Genomic DNA, 18383 nt, shown 5'->3' with positions numbered 1-18383 from the left:
AATTATTTATATCTTTGTTGTGCCTGGGCCCATTTGTCTGTTATGTTTTAAATAATAAATAAACTGTAAACATAAGTCACGCATACATAAAGCGCAAAAGTTGAGCCCTTGGCTTTAAGAGATTTATGTGCACATTCTGAGAGTTGGGCCCGAAATGCGTGATGGGGGTCGCTCGGCCTGCTCTCGACTGAGTGTTTGGCTGCCTGCTGGTCGTGGTGGAATTTAAAGCCAACATCGAATAGTTAACGTCGAAATTCATGTTAACAAAGCCACCGGAATGTTTATATGCGCAGCTCATGGAATGCGCCATAAAGCGAAAATAAGAGCAGCAGCGCGAGAGAGCTAGAGAGCTAGAGAGCTGGAGAGCTGGAGAGCTGTGGAGCCGGAGAGTTCATTAGTTCCTAGTATGGCATGTTAATTGAGTGGCAGAGGTCAGCGCATAGAATGCATTTTGCAGCAGCAGCTCAATGAGACTGCAGGGGAAACCCTCTCAATGCCCTCAGCTAATTGAACTAATTAACTGCACCTGCTCCCCACCCACGCAACCCGTTAATTAGCTATTCACTCTTATTCCACACATATGCCGCCTCACTTGAAAGCAAAAACTAAAACTCTTATTCAGATTTAGTTGCGAAAAATATTAGATATCAATACCCTCAATGGAGCCGAGCGATAAGCTAAGTAGATTTAGCCATGCCCTTCAGTCCTTCACTCCGCCTGTCCGTCCGTCTATCCGTAATTCTGTCTGCTCATCCGTTTGTTTCTCTTTTTCACTGTTTTTCCGAGCGTCCTGTTCATCTATCCATTCGTCTGGCTGTCCATCTATCCGTCCCACTTTCCTTATGTCCGTTTATCTATTCGTTCGTCTGTCTGTCCGTCCATTCATCCGTCTGTCATTCCGTTCTTCTGTTCATACTTCCGTTTATCCGTTCGTTTATGCCTTCGTTCGTTCTACCGTTATTCCGATCTTCCGCCCATGTGTCCGTCCGACTGTTTGACTATCCGTCCGTGTTTTCATTCTTGTGTTCATTCGCCTGTCCAACTTTCCGTTCATTCACTCATTCGTCCTACCCTTTTTCTCGTGGCTCCGATCTTCTGTCCATGTGTCCGTCCGACCATTAGAGGGCTCATTCGCGTGCTAATCCGTCTGTTTATCCGTTCGTCCATCCATCGGTCTTATCGTTCGTTCATTCGTCCATCCGTTGGTCTGTCAATTCGTCCGTCTATACGTCCGTTCATTCGTTGGTCTATCCGTTCGTCTATCCATTTTTCTCTTCCTCTGTTCGTTCGTGCGTTCGTCCGTAAATTCGACTGTCTATACGTCCCTCCACAATCCGTTTGTTCATCTATCCGTCCATTCATCCGTCCGCCAATTCATCGGTCTATGCGCTCGTCTGTCCGTCGCGCTGACCTCATATAATCAATTAATACATCATTGAATTAAAACTTTACAATTTTAATTCCAGTTTATTAGTCAACAAAAACACCCAACGTAATATCTATTGGTAATTCGAACCATTATCCTCTTATCGCTATCGATATTTTTTCTCAATGTGCATTGCATGGCAGCTAATCCCCTTCCCATACGACTCATTGCTTGACCATCGGTAAATATATACAGACTTCATTGGTTACAGTCGAGCTGCACGATTTCCACTTAATTGACCATTAATCTGCATTAATTAGTTAATTGAAGTACGTGTTAATGTTGTTTTATGATTTATGCAATGATTTTTTGCACAAATGTAAACACGTTTTTCATGTCAAACAAATTTGTCGTTGGCAAAAAATCCATATTCAGTATAGAAACAGAAGTGGGATTTTACGAATTTAATGGATTGAATTGTATTTAGTATTAAGTGAGAGAGCTGAGAATCGTGAGCTTCTTACAGACATTGGAAATGTCTCATAAAAGGCATCAGATCTATATGGAATATAGGCTTGCTCACTGGAGGCGTGGCAAATCGGCAAGAAGTATATATGTAATGGAGAGGGTTCTATACTTTGTATCATATAATATAATACTTGAAATTTAAACACATATAAATACATAGAATTGCTACATGAATATAGGTAGAATGTAGAATGGATTGGATATCTACATATTTTACCGTCATATCTTTTCATAAAGACTAGCTTTTCACATTTTTTCTTCAGCTAGAATCCAAGTTTTAGAGTTATTTTTTTTACTCAACTATGTAATCCATTTTCAAGAGAAAAAGTAAATAAAAATTGTATTTAGTATGAAATTAAAATTGAAAATTTTCTAAACTTAACTTTCGAGTTTTATTCAAACTGAAAACTTAATTTTGTATTTTTTTTTTCAATTTTTTTTTTTAAGTTTAAATTTTCTCTTATCATTTGTTTTCCTCTTCATGAGTTTTCATTATAAGCTTGTGTGTAAATACCAGAGTTTTTATTTAATCCGGAAACTGAGAGAGCTTAAGAGTTTTTTTTTACACTCTGAACTCATTGAGAAATGGAAAATCAGGGCATAATAGTTTTAGGAAAATGTATGAAACAGGCCGAAGTAGGCGTGGCAGAGCACATAAAGTATATATATTCTTCTTCAGGATGTCGCGCTGAGTCCATAAAGTCAGGTCTGTCTGTCCGTTCACTGAGATACCGTTAGTTATATGAGCAAGAGTATGGAAATTTATCATATTTTCCTTATGCTTTCCTTAGACCTAACTTGAATACCGTTAGAGCTAGGGATTAGAGATTTACTGTGTAGATTCATGCAATACAAAGATTATATAATTTTTAGATATTGGATACCGCGCTTGCTTCAGAAGATTTGGAATATCAGTCTCAGATAGAGCAGTCTAATTTGTCAAATTTTTATTATTGCAAAAAAAAAAAAAAAAAAAATTTTTAAATTTCAAATACATACATATATAAATTGCAAAGATTTTTATAATTTTTTTTTTTAATATGATATCTTTGGTAATTTTTTGATCTACTTAGGGCATTCCAGCTCTACCCAGATCTACCCGACCGTCTCTAATTGCTGTATGACATTTCGTTTGCACAATTTTTTCGCACATATTTATATAATTTTAATTCGAATTAAGCCTCGGCCAATGCAGAAATGTGCAGTGCATAAAAAAGAAAAGAGCGAGCTTGGGCGTGTGTGTGTGTGTGTGTGTGTGTGCGTGTGTGTTATTCAAATTTGCTATAAGCCATATGCCATACATTTAAGCCGACAATAAGTGAGCTATTGGCACGGCCAACAGCAGCGAGGGGTCGGCGCGTTTTAATTTATTTATTTAAATATGAATTCGCTGCGCTGCCGCTGCGGCCGCCTCGACCAGTGCACACAGAATTCCAGGGCAAAAATTGTGCTATTTATATGTGGATCAATGCGGCGTATAATAACGTATTCAAATATAAATAGCCAGGGCAAACAGACGCGAGCTGCGCGGCTGACAGGTGTTTAATTAAGTTTTGTCAAACGCTGACGGCCAAATCGTATTTCGTTTCACTTTTCACTCGATAGCATTTTATTTTTATTTGAAATTTTTTTTTTTTTTTTGAATTTCATGTTATTTTTGAAACGAACGAAACATTTTCGCAAAGGTTGCCGTTTGCCCTTTAATTATGCGTGCGCTGAGAATTGTCATAATTTGTAGCTTGCAATTAACGTGGCTAAGGCCTAGTATAGGTTAGCCTCTCTCCCACTCCCAGCCCCCCTCTCTGTCTCTCTCTCTCCCGCCCTCTCTGTTCCTCATTCTGTTTGTGTTGTTGTCACGACTCGAGCGAGAACATTTAAATTTAATTATACGACTATGACAAACATTTTTGGCATTTTGACAGCGAACCGGGCGGCAGGGGTGGCAGGGTGGCAGGTGTGGGCGGGCGGTGCGCTGACAGCTGGCAACTGTCGAAGCAGCCGAATGACATTTGGAGCGCACACGGTGCGTATACGCGACTTGTCCCGCAGCCAAAATAACAATTAACAACACGAGATGAGCATTTTACAAAAACAAGAAATGCGAGCAAATAAAAACAAAACGAAACCCAAATTCCGTCAAGGATCCGGGCAACCGAACCCGAGAGCCCGGACACGGATGCGAATGCGGATGCGGATGTGGATATAAACATGCTCATTAGCCGGGCTCGCTGCGAGGAATGCAGCCCGCTCGACGACGATGTTGTTAATCAACAAGTTGTTGTTGTTGTCCATATTGTTGTTGTTGTTGCTGCTGCTGTTGTTAAGCGATTCGGTGTCAAAAATTATTCAAGCGTTAAACACGTCAACGGCAAATTTAACTAAGTAACTTTTCCTTTTATTTGGGTTTTTTTTAGTATAACAATTTAAGCTTCTATGCCCGCAGCATTTCCCGGAAACATAATCTATCTGCATTTAATGTGACCTTTCGACATTCTCGCATATTGCATTTCCACGAAATGGCTAATTAGTGTTTGAGTTGCCCTTGCATTAAGTTTAAACAAATACAATTTTTTTTTTTAATTTTTTATGCGTGTGTGTGTGTGTGTTTTTGTTTCGCCTGCGGTGCTACATGCATGTGCTGTTTAATTATATATATTAATATTACATAAAATCCCAGATATGTATATATATATATATATAATATATATATGTAAGGGCAGCTGCACTGCCGCCGCCTCCTGCTGCCCGCGCAATGTAATGTGGTAATGTCTAGGGTTGTCGAATATTTTTATTAAAATATCGTCTTGATGATATTTTAGATTATGTAAAAATATTAATATGAAATAAAAATTGATAAATAGTGATATATCGAGATTTTACTGTGACATATCAAACGGCACTTTAAAATATCGCTATATCAATATTTATAGATTTTTTCATATTGATATTTTTCAAAACCTAAAATATCATCGATACGATATTTGAAAAACATTGATAAAAATATATGATAAATATTGATATATCGAGATTTTAGTGTGAAATAACAAACGACACATAAAAATATCGATATATCAATATTTATCGATATATTTATGAAATAAATTTTTTTCCCACAAAAAATTTATAATGCATCTCAAAATGGAGAAATAATAAGAGTAAATATATTTTTTATTTAAATGAAAAAATCCGCTTAACTTCAGTATTCGGTACTTAAAAGCATTATAGAGCTTGTTTTCCATTAATCAATTCAAGATAATACGTTTTCACCATATTCAATTTCTGTACATTCGCAATTGGATCACGTATTACAGGAGCATCAAAATATCGCAAAATAATCGATATTTGGGAAAAAATAGTCCGATATATATCTATTAGTTTTTGGAAAATATATCTATATATTGATATTATGATATTATGGTTCACAATGGCTGCCAGAAAAATGTGAAATCCTAAGTTTGTCTCTGTCAGCTTTACCTAGTATAACGTGAATAAATCTATTTCAGAGGCAAGCAGGTGGCAATTAAGAGTAACAGACAACCTGTATCGCATTGCTCTTTTGAGGCCTTTGTAACTTATCTCTAAACACGCACATATACATATCATGAAATATGCGCACACTCACACACTCACACTGACTATCACACTCACACTCACATTAACTCTCTTCTTCTTCCGCTCCGCACACACTTGAACAACTTTTGTTATAAATCATCTGATTTTATCACATTTTAAATGGCATTAGAAAGGCAAGCCTTATGTAACCCAAAGGCAGAATTTGTTGTTTAGGATGAGATTTTTTTCCTCGGTCTGAGTGTGATTTAAAGAGAAAACTGAAGTGTTAACTGCCATATGGATAGAAAGCTTTAGCATTTGGAGCTGCAGATTTAAGACTAAAGACCATCTATAACTGAGAAGATCTTAAATGTTTTCCATGAGACGAAAGATAACAGCCATATGTAATAGATGTTTACTACAAGATTGAGGGTAAAATCTATAATTGATAGGATCTTAAATGAATTCAGTAGTACTAATTGATATAATCTAAGACGTCTTCTACAAGACTGGTACATCTTTAATTAATACAATCTGAGATCTTCTTATGTATACAACGGCTTGCCAGTATCTTAGATATTATCTTATAGACTTGAAGGCAAAACATTCTGAATTTATAGTATTTTATATGTTTTCCAAAGCTTTGAAAGCATCATTTACCATTGATAGGATGTCAAACGATACCTTCTACCCTTTTTGGGATCTAAAATTACTTTTAATTGATAGGATCATTGATATACTCTACCAGATTACAGTTATCTTTTGAGATATATTTCACTGGATTGAAGGTACCATCTATCTGCTATCTATTTATCTATCATCTACAAGATTGATGTTCTAAAGTCCTTCATAGGAGTAAATATGACATCTATGGTATATGTTTGATATATGTATTCTATAAGATTGACGCTAGCATAGAATCAGAGAGTTCCCCTATAAGACGAATAGCGACATCTTTGTTTTCATCGATATAGTTAAAGGTAATCTATTTCTTCTCAGACAACATAAAGTTTCCCTAGAATTCTCCCAAAATTTCAGTGTGATCAGATCGTATGAAGAAGTTTCATGAAATGTTCCGAAAGATTTCGTCTGGCATTTGCGAATGCCTTTCAAACTTACCCAAAGAGATCCGCCTCGCTGCCCGGGAAGCTGATGCGCGGCGACAGGGGCGAGCGTCCGGGTCGCTTGAGCATGTCGTGGAGGCCCGGCGGGGCATGGATGGGGCTTAGTATGGTGATCTTGCGATTGGGCGGCGCCAGGAAGCCGCCGCTGAGCGTTAGCTGGGTGCGCATGCCCGCCGACGAGGAGCTGCTCTTCATCTCGATGGTCTCGGCCGACTTGGATATGAGGATCGAGGAGGACTGCTGCAGTCCCAGCTTGGACATGGACATCTGTATGCCGGTCTCGGCATCGCCGCTGGCCGCCGACGCATCATCGATCTGCGTGGAGGCGCTGCGTATGCACTTCTCTGGCCGAGCGCCGCTCACGGGCGTAACGCTCGCCGCCGCCTCCGAGTGGGCGGAGGTGGAGCGCACAAATTGACGGACGTGCTTCTGGTGGGCCGTGAGAAAGCCGTGCGCCTCCGGCTGCTGCAGGAAGCTTTGGAACTTGGACTTGCTGACGCCGGTGGTGCTGCTGGTGCCCTGTGTGGTGGAGCTGACGTACCGGGTGGTGCTGCTGCTGGTGCTGCTGCTGCTGCGCTGCTCGCTGGTAATTATCGAGGTGGACGACTGCGCCTTCAGCTGCTGCGCCAGCGCCGCTGCCGTGCTCAGCAGATGGCCGCTCTGCTCGCCCACAATGGCGCTCGACTGCAGGCTCTGGCTGCGCGTGCTGCTCGACATGATCTTCTGCTGGCTGTGCTGTATGGTCGTTGCGGCTGTGGCTGTGGCTGTGGTGGCGGCGGCGGCGGCAGCGGCAGCGGCGGTGGCAGCAGCACTGCTGCTGCTGCTGCTGGTCACGGAATAGGAGCGTGTCGCCAACTTGCTGCTGGTGCTCGACGTGCTCGACGTCTGGCTGTATTTCTGTGTGTGCATTAGCTTCGTCTGCTGCTGCTGCTGCAGCAGCATCTGCTGGTGCTCGCCCACGACAAAGACATTGTCATCGCTGGGCGAGCTGAGCTCCAAGTCGGCCATCGATCTCACCTCATCGGCGTCCACCTCGCTGGGCGTGGTTATGATGTATTGGGGCGGCGGCACTTGGCTGCCGCCTGCCGCCGGAGCTCCTCCATTCTTGTCGCTGCCTTTGTTCTCGGACATTGCGTTGGGCTATTGTTTGCTGCCTGATTAGGTGGTCACGATTTGCACTCGGCTCGGGGCTCCTGCTCGGGGCTCCGCTGGGCTTCCTCTGGCTACATGGAACACAAATATTGTTTGTTTTTGTTGTTGTTGTTGCTGTGATTTCATTGCATTGCTCATTGCATTGCTCTTGATTGCAACTGTAACTCAACTCAAACTCTTTCCGTTGGAACTTCAACAGAATTTCAGGCAACTTGTTCAACTAACTAAAAGCGAAAAGCTCTTCATGAGCTTTACAGATAGATAAGACTTAAGTCGGGACTTGAAACTTGGTGAGGTTGTTTTGACTATCGATATATATCGATGTATACAATTTAAGGTTTATATATTTCAGCAATCAGGAGCTGCACTCGGAGGTATAAGTTTCTATTCGATAATCGATTTATAACTCGGTTACATTGTTTTCATTTTGTGTGCTTTAATAGCTATCGATATATATGGATGTATGCAGGGAATCCATTAGATCGATTTCCTTTAAAATCCAATTATACCCCAGCCATCAACAGAGAAAGATAAGATTCAGTATGAGAATCCTCTTTAAAACTGCAAAATAGTTTTTTATTTAGTCTGTCAGTTATCGATATATATCGATTAAAGCAAGAAATCTATTGGCTTGACTTCTATTAAAGACACTTCCTCCAAACACATTTCCATTCATCCGCACTCATTGACCTAAATAAATTTCATCATTCGAACGCTTCAACTGAGAGATAAGATTCGAGACTTCGAGAATCTCATTAAGAGTTGGCCAAGTTGTTGTGATTGCTGGCAGTTATCGATGCAAGCGAATTTTGTATCTACTTTGCCATCAATCAAGACCCATGACCTAAATATATGTATGTATGTTTATCTATATATATGTATATGTATGTTTATCAAATCCCATAAATATCAACAAACTTTCCCAATCGGAGTTGCAATTGCAAATGTTCGCTTTAAGTGAAAACACTGTCGCACTGTGGAAACTCTGTGCAAACTTTGTGCGCTGCTGCAAACTGTTGTTAAAGTGCTGCCCCCTTTTGCTGTGCGCCACATGGCACATGCCACATGCCACATGCCACACGCCACATGCCACATGCTCAGGCATCAGAAAACTTGCCATCAGCCCCGTGAGCCAGCAACATGTAGTCAGACAACATTTGCCGAACGTTCTACGCCAAAAAAAAACAAAAACAAAACCAAAAAAAAAAAACTTCTGCACGTTGCACAAGACGCAACACCTGACGCCTTCCTCTTCGCTTCTCACTTTGCACCAGATGCTGTTGGCCTTGGGCTTAGTTTGTGCCAACAAAAAAATAAGTAAATAAATAATAAAAATAATAATTTTTTAGCTACGAACTGGCTGAAAGTTGTGAACACATCGAACAAGCATATGTGTAGGGTATATTGGTTTGAAGTAGTAGGAGTAGTAGTAGTATATATAGTCAGTAGAAGGCGTAGCTCATTCGAGAAATCTTACTAATCATCGTCGAACGTGACTTGAAAATTGACTAAAAATTTCTTTGTACAGTCCAAACTCCATATTTAGTCGTGCATACCCCATACGAGGCATAGTATTTCACTCGAAAAATAGAAACCCCACTATTATTTACTACCAAGTGATTCCCCATCCTGCTCACCACACAAACAAAAGAGCTCAAAGCAAACCCTTAATAGCTTTCAGGGTATTTCCTAGTCGGGTGCACTCAATTAGCACACTCTCACCTGGCTGTTTTTCTATTTCCTCGGGCTTTGCGTTCTTTTTTTTTTCAATTTCGGTTTTCGTGGCACAGTTACAGGCTTTATAATTAAGAGCAAGAGTTTTTGGGTAGAGCGGGAGGACGGTGCAGTGAAAGTGTGCGGCGTGAACTCTGACCCTGAATCACTGCGAATCACATTGCTAATTGATATGCATGCTGGCTTACGAGCTCTTAATGCTCAGCTGTCCTTCCGTTACCCGGGCAATATCAAGAATTGCCGGTGCTGCAGCTACACTAATGAGAACGAATGCACCGAATGTATTCAGATGGTATTGTAAGTTGATTGCAAGCATCCAATTGAAGCATCCTGTGTAAGACACACACACACACACACACTCACACAGAGAGATATTTATGCATATGGTAGTTGCAGTATTATGCGAAGAAATTGAATACTCTGGCAACGCTGGCCATAAGTAAAATCACGGTAAATGAATATTATTATATAAGCATGACAGTCCATGGTATGCTGCATCGAATGCAGATATTGAATGACTGTTGCAGCTGTAATACGTAATTACGTTAATTCAAGAGCGTAGCTGAGAGGAGAGGGTGCTGAGCTGAGGATGCTCGATAGGCAGCGCTAGCTAAGCAGGCAATATGCATATGACTCAGCCCGCTACCGGGCCGAGAGGTTGCGGCTCTACATCAATTGTAGAAAACAAGTGAAATCTATTATTAAAAAACTATCGATATATAAGGTAATCGATATTTTATTTTTCAATATACACATTAAAATATCTTAAAATATATAGAAAAGCCTATCGAGCTAGTACAGTTAAACAGCTATATACGAGTTAGTCGATAGCTCTTCAATTTACATACCAACTGCAGTATATATATAACTTCGAAAGATATACGAAATGATGTGAGTTTCTAATAAGCCCACTTTGAATAGGAGGCACAGTAGAGTATGAGACTATTAATAGGAGTAGCTGTTATCGATTAACTGATCGATAGTTCTTTAATGTACATTCAATATGCAATTGCATATTACTTGGAAAGATGTGACTTTCTAATAAGCACACTTTGATAGTCTTAGTGACTGGGCTAAGTAATTGTTATCGATTATCTTATCGATAAGCGCAGTCATAAGTCATTAGGCAAATTTTATTCACGTATTCTTTAACTGTTCCACAGACATTGACATTTGATATACTCTCGTTGCCTGAATGGCATTCCAGTGCACGAATCAATGGCCCTCCTGAAGTTCTTTTCAGTGTTTCTACATTTTATGTGGCAGTTGCTAGCAATTTTAGAATTAATTTAAGGCAACAGCAAATAGGAAGAAAAAAAAAATATTTGAGGGGAGTATACGACTTTTGTATACCTGCACTAAAATTGAAAATAGTTTATGATATGAGAAGGCTAAACTTTGTTTCAGCTTGAAATTTTGTGCTTAAACTCTGACCAAATTTAGTATACCTTTATATATCAGATATATTAGCTAAAGCTATTCGAACCTACTAGGCCTGAAAATGAGCTGAAGAGCCAACTAATATTCTTCAAATAATATGGATAGTTGGCTCATTGAAATTCAATGAATGTTTGCCTGCTGAGAATGCCTTGCCATTACATATCCGATGTCGATTGCATTTCGTCAGGCTGCTTCTACCTGAAATATTATATTGAGCATTTAGCTACGCTGAGGTCCTTAATTAATACAGCACTCGCAGTGGCTATTGATTTTGATATGTAGTAAACCTTAATGCCTTCTGGATGGAATTTCTGCAGCTGGCATAAATTTGAGACTGTGTGTGAGCTCTGCAATGGAAATTCAGTTTCAATTAATGTAGCTTCGCAGCCTCGGGCACTCTCTGTAAATTTCAGATATGAAGTTTATTCATACATACAGCTGAGGTAATCGGCCCGACCATGTCCAACAGCTGTCTGGCAATTGAAAGTTATTGAGGCATTGAGTTGATATAACAACATCAAACTGCATTGTTCAAATGTATTGATAAACCGACTTGGACGGGTCTCTCAAGGCATCAGCTTCTTTTACCCGCTTCTTCTTCTGCCTCGCATTGGCTCAATATTGTCATGATATATTCATGAGCACCTCAAACGTAGCCCGAGGGTGTTTGGTGTTGTTGCCACGGCAGTCGGTTGCAATCTGTCCAGGTTGCCGCAGTGCTCGACAAAACCAACACGGTTAGGCAAGAACAAAGGCGCCATTGTTAGCAAAGGTGTTTCTCTGTTCACTCACAATCTACCACCCCCCTCGCTCTCCCTCTCATTCTCACTCTCCCTCTCCCTCTCCCACTCTCGTCAACATCATTAGCCCATATATCAAGTTGACTTTCAGCGAAATGCCCGAATGCCAACAGCATTCCCAAAGGGTGTCGCATCAACCTCATTTAGAAGCATTTGACATGAAACTTTTCAAATTGCCTTAAATCAACACAGAAAAATTGTATTTTCTAAAAAAAAGTCTGCAAACCATTTGCAATACGCATCATGCGCAGACCTATGTATACTAATTCGATTAAAAAAATTATATTTAAATAAGGGAAAACAGAAAAAAATAACACACACAAACATTGCGAATTATTGATGTGAATGCACAGGCTTATTAAATTTTAATTGGCTCAGACCAAATGGTTGGATGCGTTTCCAACGGCACTAAACAGTGGCAAATATTTGGTATATAAATAGAGATGTTGCATAATTTAATGAAATATATGTATATAGACATAAACAAGCTCTTACACAGGCCTACATAAGTGTGTAAGCTGGAATGTAGCTGAAATTTATCAGAAATTTCTCAGAGACTGAGTACGGCTTTAAAATACCGTCTTTAGTTCTTAGTATAACGTAGTTCTTTCAGGTACCGTTTCAGTGCTTTGGGCAGCAGGATGAGTCAGAGTGAACTACTGAGAATTATATTGAGCTTTATGCTTCTGAATCCGATAACATCAGTGCTCTCAGTATATATCAATATATCGAAATAATAAAAAAAAAAAATGTTTTGTTTTTTTCTTTGTATGAAAATATTGTGTTGCTCACATTAAAGTATTTCTTCGATATTTTTGATATATTTTCGTTTGTCTCTCCTGTTATAAATGAACCAATTGCGGATGTACAAAACTTGAATATGGCGAAAACGTATTATTCTGACTTGATTAATGGAACAGCCAAATGTAGTTAATGCCTTGAAGTAATAAAAACACGTAATATCATGTTAAGTATGGCGTCGCATATTAAAAACTACCGAAGTTAAGCTGCTTTTTTTTTATTTAAATAAACTTATTCTTATTATTCTGTTTTGTTTTTAATTTTTTTTTTTTTATTTATTTATTTATTTTTTTTTTTTAGGACGTATTATAAATTTATTGTGGGAAAAATGTAAAAAAAATAATCGAGAAATATTGATATTTTGATATAAACATTTAAAGTTGCATATCAAATATCATATTGATATTTCTCAAAACTGAAAATATCATCGATGCGATATTTTAAAAATATTTTCGACAGCGCTAGTTGAGTTTGTACATAAATAGATAACCATGAGACATTAGATAATTTTCTGACCCAGCACAGAGTAGGTCTTTATAAAATATTATCTCAGCTCAGATATTGGGGCATCCGATATTGTTTGTTGGCCAGTGTTATTGGCTGGCCACAGGCAAATGGCGAATTGTGTAAACTAATTTCAATGCAAAGTGAAATTAACATATTACATGCAAGGGAATGGGAAAGGGTGCCCAGGGGGCGAGGCGAATCGGATTAAGAGTGTGAACTGCGCTTGGCTGGCCAAAAGGCAAGCCCCTATGAGCCATGGTCAAGTCGTATATTTATTGCACATTTTCAAGTGGGCCGACGACAATTGAATGAATGCCAAGGCCAAGTGGGCAAATGAATTGGCAGCTGGCATTTAATTGAAATGAGCTGGCGCCATTTTGTGCAGCTCCAGCTGGAAAATACCTGGAAATACCTGGCGAACTGACATTATAATGCACTTACAGCTCGATCTCAGGCTCAGCTGTCAGCTGCAATTATTTTCGATACATTTGCCAGAGAAACCAGCTGACCTTTCACATACAAGTGCACACATGTGTGTGTGTGTGTGTGTGTGGGTGTGTGTGTGTGCTTAATTTGGTAAACGTCAGCACAGTGCTGCAATTTTGCTGCCAGCCACGCCCCTTTGGCAAAATTACTGTGAACTAACAGAGACATAACGCAAAGCAAGCAAAGGCGGCAACTAAATGGGCGTGGTTTAGCCTTAATTAAAATGCAGCTTTTGTGCTTTAATTAAATCTGATAAATTTAAAGTGAGACAGAGAAAGAGAGAGAGAGAGAGAAAGAGAGAGAGAGAGAGAAAGAGAGAGAGTGTGTGTGTGTAGGCGCGGCTCATCTATTTTATTGATTTGATTGTGTGTAATTCAATAGGAGTTATTATAATTACACAAACCCCTTTATCAAATGAATTTAATAAAGCGAATCGACAGCTGAAATGGAAATGCAATACATGAAAGCTACAGTCGAGTCTCGATAAATTGTAAGCCAAAAAATCAAAAATTACGATAAATCGAAACAAAATGCTATTCCCTTGAAAAAAATATTTCTCGATAATTCTCGATAACTGAAACTTCTGTGTAAATCGAAAAAAAGTGGATCCCTTTGCCATTACAAACTATAGGGACTCGACTGTATAGACATGTACTGTATAAAATATATTGAATTTATATATATTGAGTGTAATAATCATGTATATTTATGATGATTACGAAGCAAAGGCAGGCATCGATATTTTAGAGTACTGCTAGAGTGTAAAGAAAAATCATGTCAACTGCTACAACCGAGGGGAATCACTCAAAATCAGCCCAAAATAGATATTACCTGAATAAATAATAGTAATTTACAAAATAAATATTAATCTCGTAAATCAAAACTGTATCGAATGGGAATATCTAAATCGAGCGAAAAGTTTCGTTTGCCAAGGCAAATATTGCTCTGCTCTGGCTTTGGCTTTGACTTTGCTTTGCTTTGCTTTGCATTGATTTATATGCGAGGCGCATAGACTCGATTATTGGTGGGAATATGAAATAAATTGCGGAGCGCAAATGAAATATGCTGCAGCAATAAGCAGAAGAGCATTTTGGCCGGGCACCGTACCGGATGCGTCTAATTTGTGTAAATTTGTCATCGTAAATTTTTTATATGCCAGCAGGGAGGCGACTCGAGACTAGCGACTAGCGACTAGCGACTTGCAATTTAATCAAAGTTCCATTAATAATGAAATACCGTCGCGTACTGCCAAATGAAATGAGCCAACAAAAGAAATTATAGACGTCCTCCTCGAGCGGCGGCCGTTGCTTAAGCTTCTTTAAGCCGTACGTGCGTTGGCCAGTGCCAGCACAAAGAGTGTGCGTCTGTGTGTGTGTGTGTGAGTGAATGGGGCGTGTCATTCATTTCTTAAAGGTAGCACAACAATCGAAGCATCTGCCCCTAGTGCCCAAAATTGAAGAGCGACAAGCTGTAGTCAAGTATTTAATAAACTCGCCTTCTGCCAGCTGACGAAACTCTGCTACATAATTGAGGGACTCCAATTGGCTAGAAGTGTATTTGCATGAGATCTGGGTGTATGAGATTGGAATCTAGATATGGTAGTACCTGCGAGACTAAATTGCAGCCTGAGGGAGCTGCGGTAGTTAGGCGTAATTCTTATCCGATTTCAAACAAAGATAAATTTTTTGGTTCACAGAAGGCAATACATTCACATTCACAGCTAAGACCTCTAACTAGGCCTAGACGTCTGTCTGCATTACCTTATATGTAGGTAATACTCAGACGGTAGCATTCTCAAGGCAGCCAAAGGTCTGACTGAGCGTCTACAGTTAAAGAACTACTCAGACCTTTCTCAGGACGTTCAGAGCCGGTTCTTGATTAGATTTGATGTCAAGATTGGGTGCAATAGAGAAGAAGAAGAAATATGAACAAAAATGTATTAATTTATTTTATTTTTTAACCTGATTTTACTTGACCTACTCAAAATATTTTATAGATTTTTGTTGTTGAATTTTTTTTTAATTTTTTAAAATATTTTTTTTTGACATTTTGTTTATTTCTTTTAACATTTTTTTTAATTCTAAAAATTTGTTTTTTAAATATAATTAAATTTCATAAAATTCTATTTAGTTTAATATTTTTAATTTTTGTTTTTTTTTTTAGATTAAGTTTTTTTTTTTTTAAATTAAAGGGTTTTTTAAAATTTAATTGAATTTATTTTTTTATATATTTAATTATTTTTATTTTTTTATTTTTATTTATTTATTTTTTTTTTTATTTAAATTAGTACATATTGCCTTTTGAAACCTATTAAATTCTACCCACTCAAATGTGATCCAACTCCTTCTTTGCTTAAACTACATACTCTTTGTCCCAAACTTGAAAAATATATTAAATTATTTCTGTTTGGATCTTAACTCACAATATTGCAGAAATGGAAATATTCAATATAAAAATTGAATCATTCTCTCGACTCATTTCTAATAGAGGAACTTCATAGAATTGTTTCATAGCCATTGTTGTTGCTTGTCAATATTTTGTTAATTGGTGACAAGTGCTCAAATTATGCTGTGTAGTGTAAGCGATCGAGGGGATGGGTGCTGGCTGGAGGTGTGGCGGCTGGGCGGTTGGGCGGTGGCAAAGCCAATGAATTTAATGCCGAGCCACTGGCACGCGAAAGTGGTAATCAATGAATTCAAAAGCTGCAAGACTGTGGGTGGTGCTGGATGGTTGGTTGGGCTGGTGCTGGGCGGGGTGGCTGGGCTGGTTGGTTGGCTGGTTTAGCGGATAGAATTTTGGATGCCAGAGTTGGCCATAAATTTGCTTAATTTATTGTGCGTGCCGTATGCTGGGCTTTTGGCTTTAAAGTCAGAAACGAGCACTGAACGCTGAATATCCAATCGAAATTGGAGTGAAGCGAACAGCCAGGAGACGACAATGGGCCGTGGCTTGAGGTTGCAGCGCTCCGGTGGCTTTGCTGGGCTCTAAGCCCGGCTGTGGCTGGAGTCGGGGTGCGAGGGCGAGTTGACAGTGTCGTTGACGGGCGCTGGCAACCGGTAAAGGTAAAGGTAAAGGTATAGGTAAAGGCAACCGGCAAAGGTAACGGTAGCGGTAACGCTAAAGGCAACGGTAACGGCAAGCAAAATGTTACCACAAAGCCGCAAAAGCAATTTGTTGATGGGGTTGAGGTGGAAGTTCAAGTTAAGGTTGGCTAGCTCTGACAGAGGTCCGAGCATTTGATGGGCAGCTCGTTAGCTGGTGCCAGGCCAGGCCATGAGGCCATGTCGTGGGCGAGGGCGTGAGCGTGAGCGTGAGCGTGGGCGTGGCAAACCAGATAAGTCAGCAGCAGGCGCCGTCATCAGTTTATTGAAAAACTCATTAAGTTTTGTGTGTTTTTCGACTTGGAAATTTCCAACAATATTATTTCTTTCTTTTTTTCATGAGAGCAGATTTTTTCTCATTTTTTTTTTTTTCATTTTTTTGATATTTCGTTTTGCTGCCGGTTTTTGTGCCATTTCGAAAAAATTAATAAAGAGAAATGTTTTCTTATGGAAAAATGTTTGCTCTTGTTGCTCTTGTTGCCGGGAACTTCAAACAAAGTTTGACAGTGAACATCAACTCAAGTTGGCTAACAAGTTGGCCTTAAAGAACTGTGAAATTCCAAACTGGCCCCATCATTATGCAGCAAAGTTTGCTCATTGTAAGGCTACAATGAATATGCTATACAAATAGAGAGAGGGAGAGAGAGAGAGAGAGAGAGAATGCAATATCTGATTATTAGCTAATTAGATACTTGGCCAAAGTAAACCAGATGGAAAGTTGGCTTTAAATGCAATGCTTAAAGTCAGCAGCTGGCTGGCGACATTCTGGCTAGCAGTTGACACCCGGCTGAACCTCGAGCGGACTTCCTGTATTTGCCTATTAGCCTGAATAGCCTAAGGCCAGCAGCAGCAGCAGCAGCAGCAGCAGGAGCAGCAGGAGAAGAACAAAAAATTGTTACGTAATCGCCAATCATGCCATCAGCCTGGCAGTCTGTCAAACAGCGCTCGGTTGGGGGTTTGAGTTGGGTATGCAGAGCCACAACCACACACAGAGAGAGAAAGAGAGAGAGAGAGAGAGGGAGAGTGAGGGTGAGCTGGCACAGAATATATTGAAAGAATAGCGAAACATTCAGGTTTCGCATGCAAAATCGATGTGAAGCAATATTTTGTTCTATTTTATTTTTTTATTTTTGCGATTTTCTCTTCTCTTCATTTTATTTTTATGGCGTTTAGGCGGCTTCAGAGCTTTAAAGGAAACAGCCAGAGGGCACAGTCAACTCACACACCTAGCAGAGTGTCAGTGTATGTGTTAGTGCGTGTGTGTGTGTGTGTGTGTGTGTGTTTGTGTCTGTCTGTATCTGTCACATTCAATGCAAACAGCTGAAGCAACGTATTTTAAATGTTTGCCGTGTGTCTGTGCCGTTGAGATTTTGCAGCAAATTGTTTTGTACACACACAGACAGACACACACACACACACATACATATATACACACACCCACCCATAGCTTATCACACAGACTGTGATGTACGTGCATCAAAAACCTGGACAGCTGAGCATTCGCTTAAAAATATTGCTGACGCTGCTGCCTGTTGCCCTCTCTCTCTCGCTCCCTCGCAATCGCTCTCTCTCTCTTTCTCTTCCACTCTCCATCTCTTTCACATTGAGCTCTTTTCTTTCTAGCGTATTTGCTGTCAAAATATTTAAGGGCTCTTATGTGCACACAAATACCATGCCAACACACACACACACACACCCACACACAGATATATTCTATAGACCACATTGTAAGCCAACATGAGTGCTTGGCAATATTGTGGCATTCCGTTTGCTCGTTGCATACTTTTTGGGG

At 39.6% G+C, this 18383-nt stretch overlaps 1 protein-coding gene across 7 annotated transcripts in view; it reads right to left on the bottom strand.

The window, feature by feature from the left end:
• Positions 1-18383, bottom strand: part of dnc (phosphodiesterase dunce) — a 233721-nt gene that overhangs the window by 89967 nt on the left and 125371 nt on the right. For 3 of the 7 annotated variants that reach the window (XM_089265063.1, XM_089265061.1, XM_089265064.1), the window contains exon 2: positions 6566-7793. The exons of the other annotated variants lie outside the window; for them this stretch is intronic. In XM_089265063.1, coding sequence (XP_089121189.1) covers positions 6566-7701 — 1136 coding nt within the window. In that variant the 5' untranslated portion in view covers positions 7702-7793. The remainder of the gene's footprint in view (positions 1-6565; positions 7794-18383) is intronic. 7 annotated transcript variants of the gene reach the window in all.

Source organism: Drosophila navojoa, chromosome X (assembly GCF_054131105.1).
Source record: "Drosophila navojoa isolate 15081-1374.11 chromosome X, UAZ_NAV_1.0, whole genome shotgun sequence".
NCBI lineage: Eukaryota > Metazoa > Arthropoda > Insecta > Diptera > Drosophilidae > Drosophila > Drosophila navojoa.
Note: the sequence above shows the minus strand (reverse complement) of the source record. Positions and strands in the feature narration are given on the sequence as shown.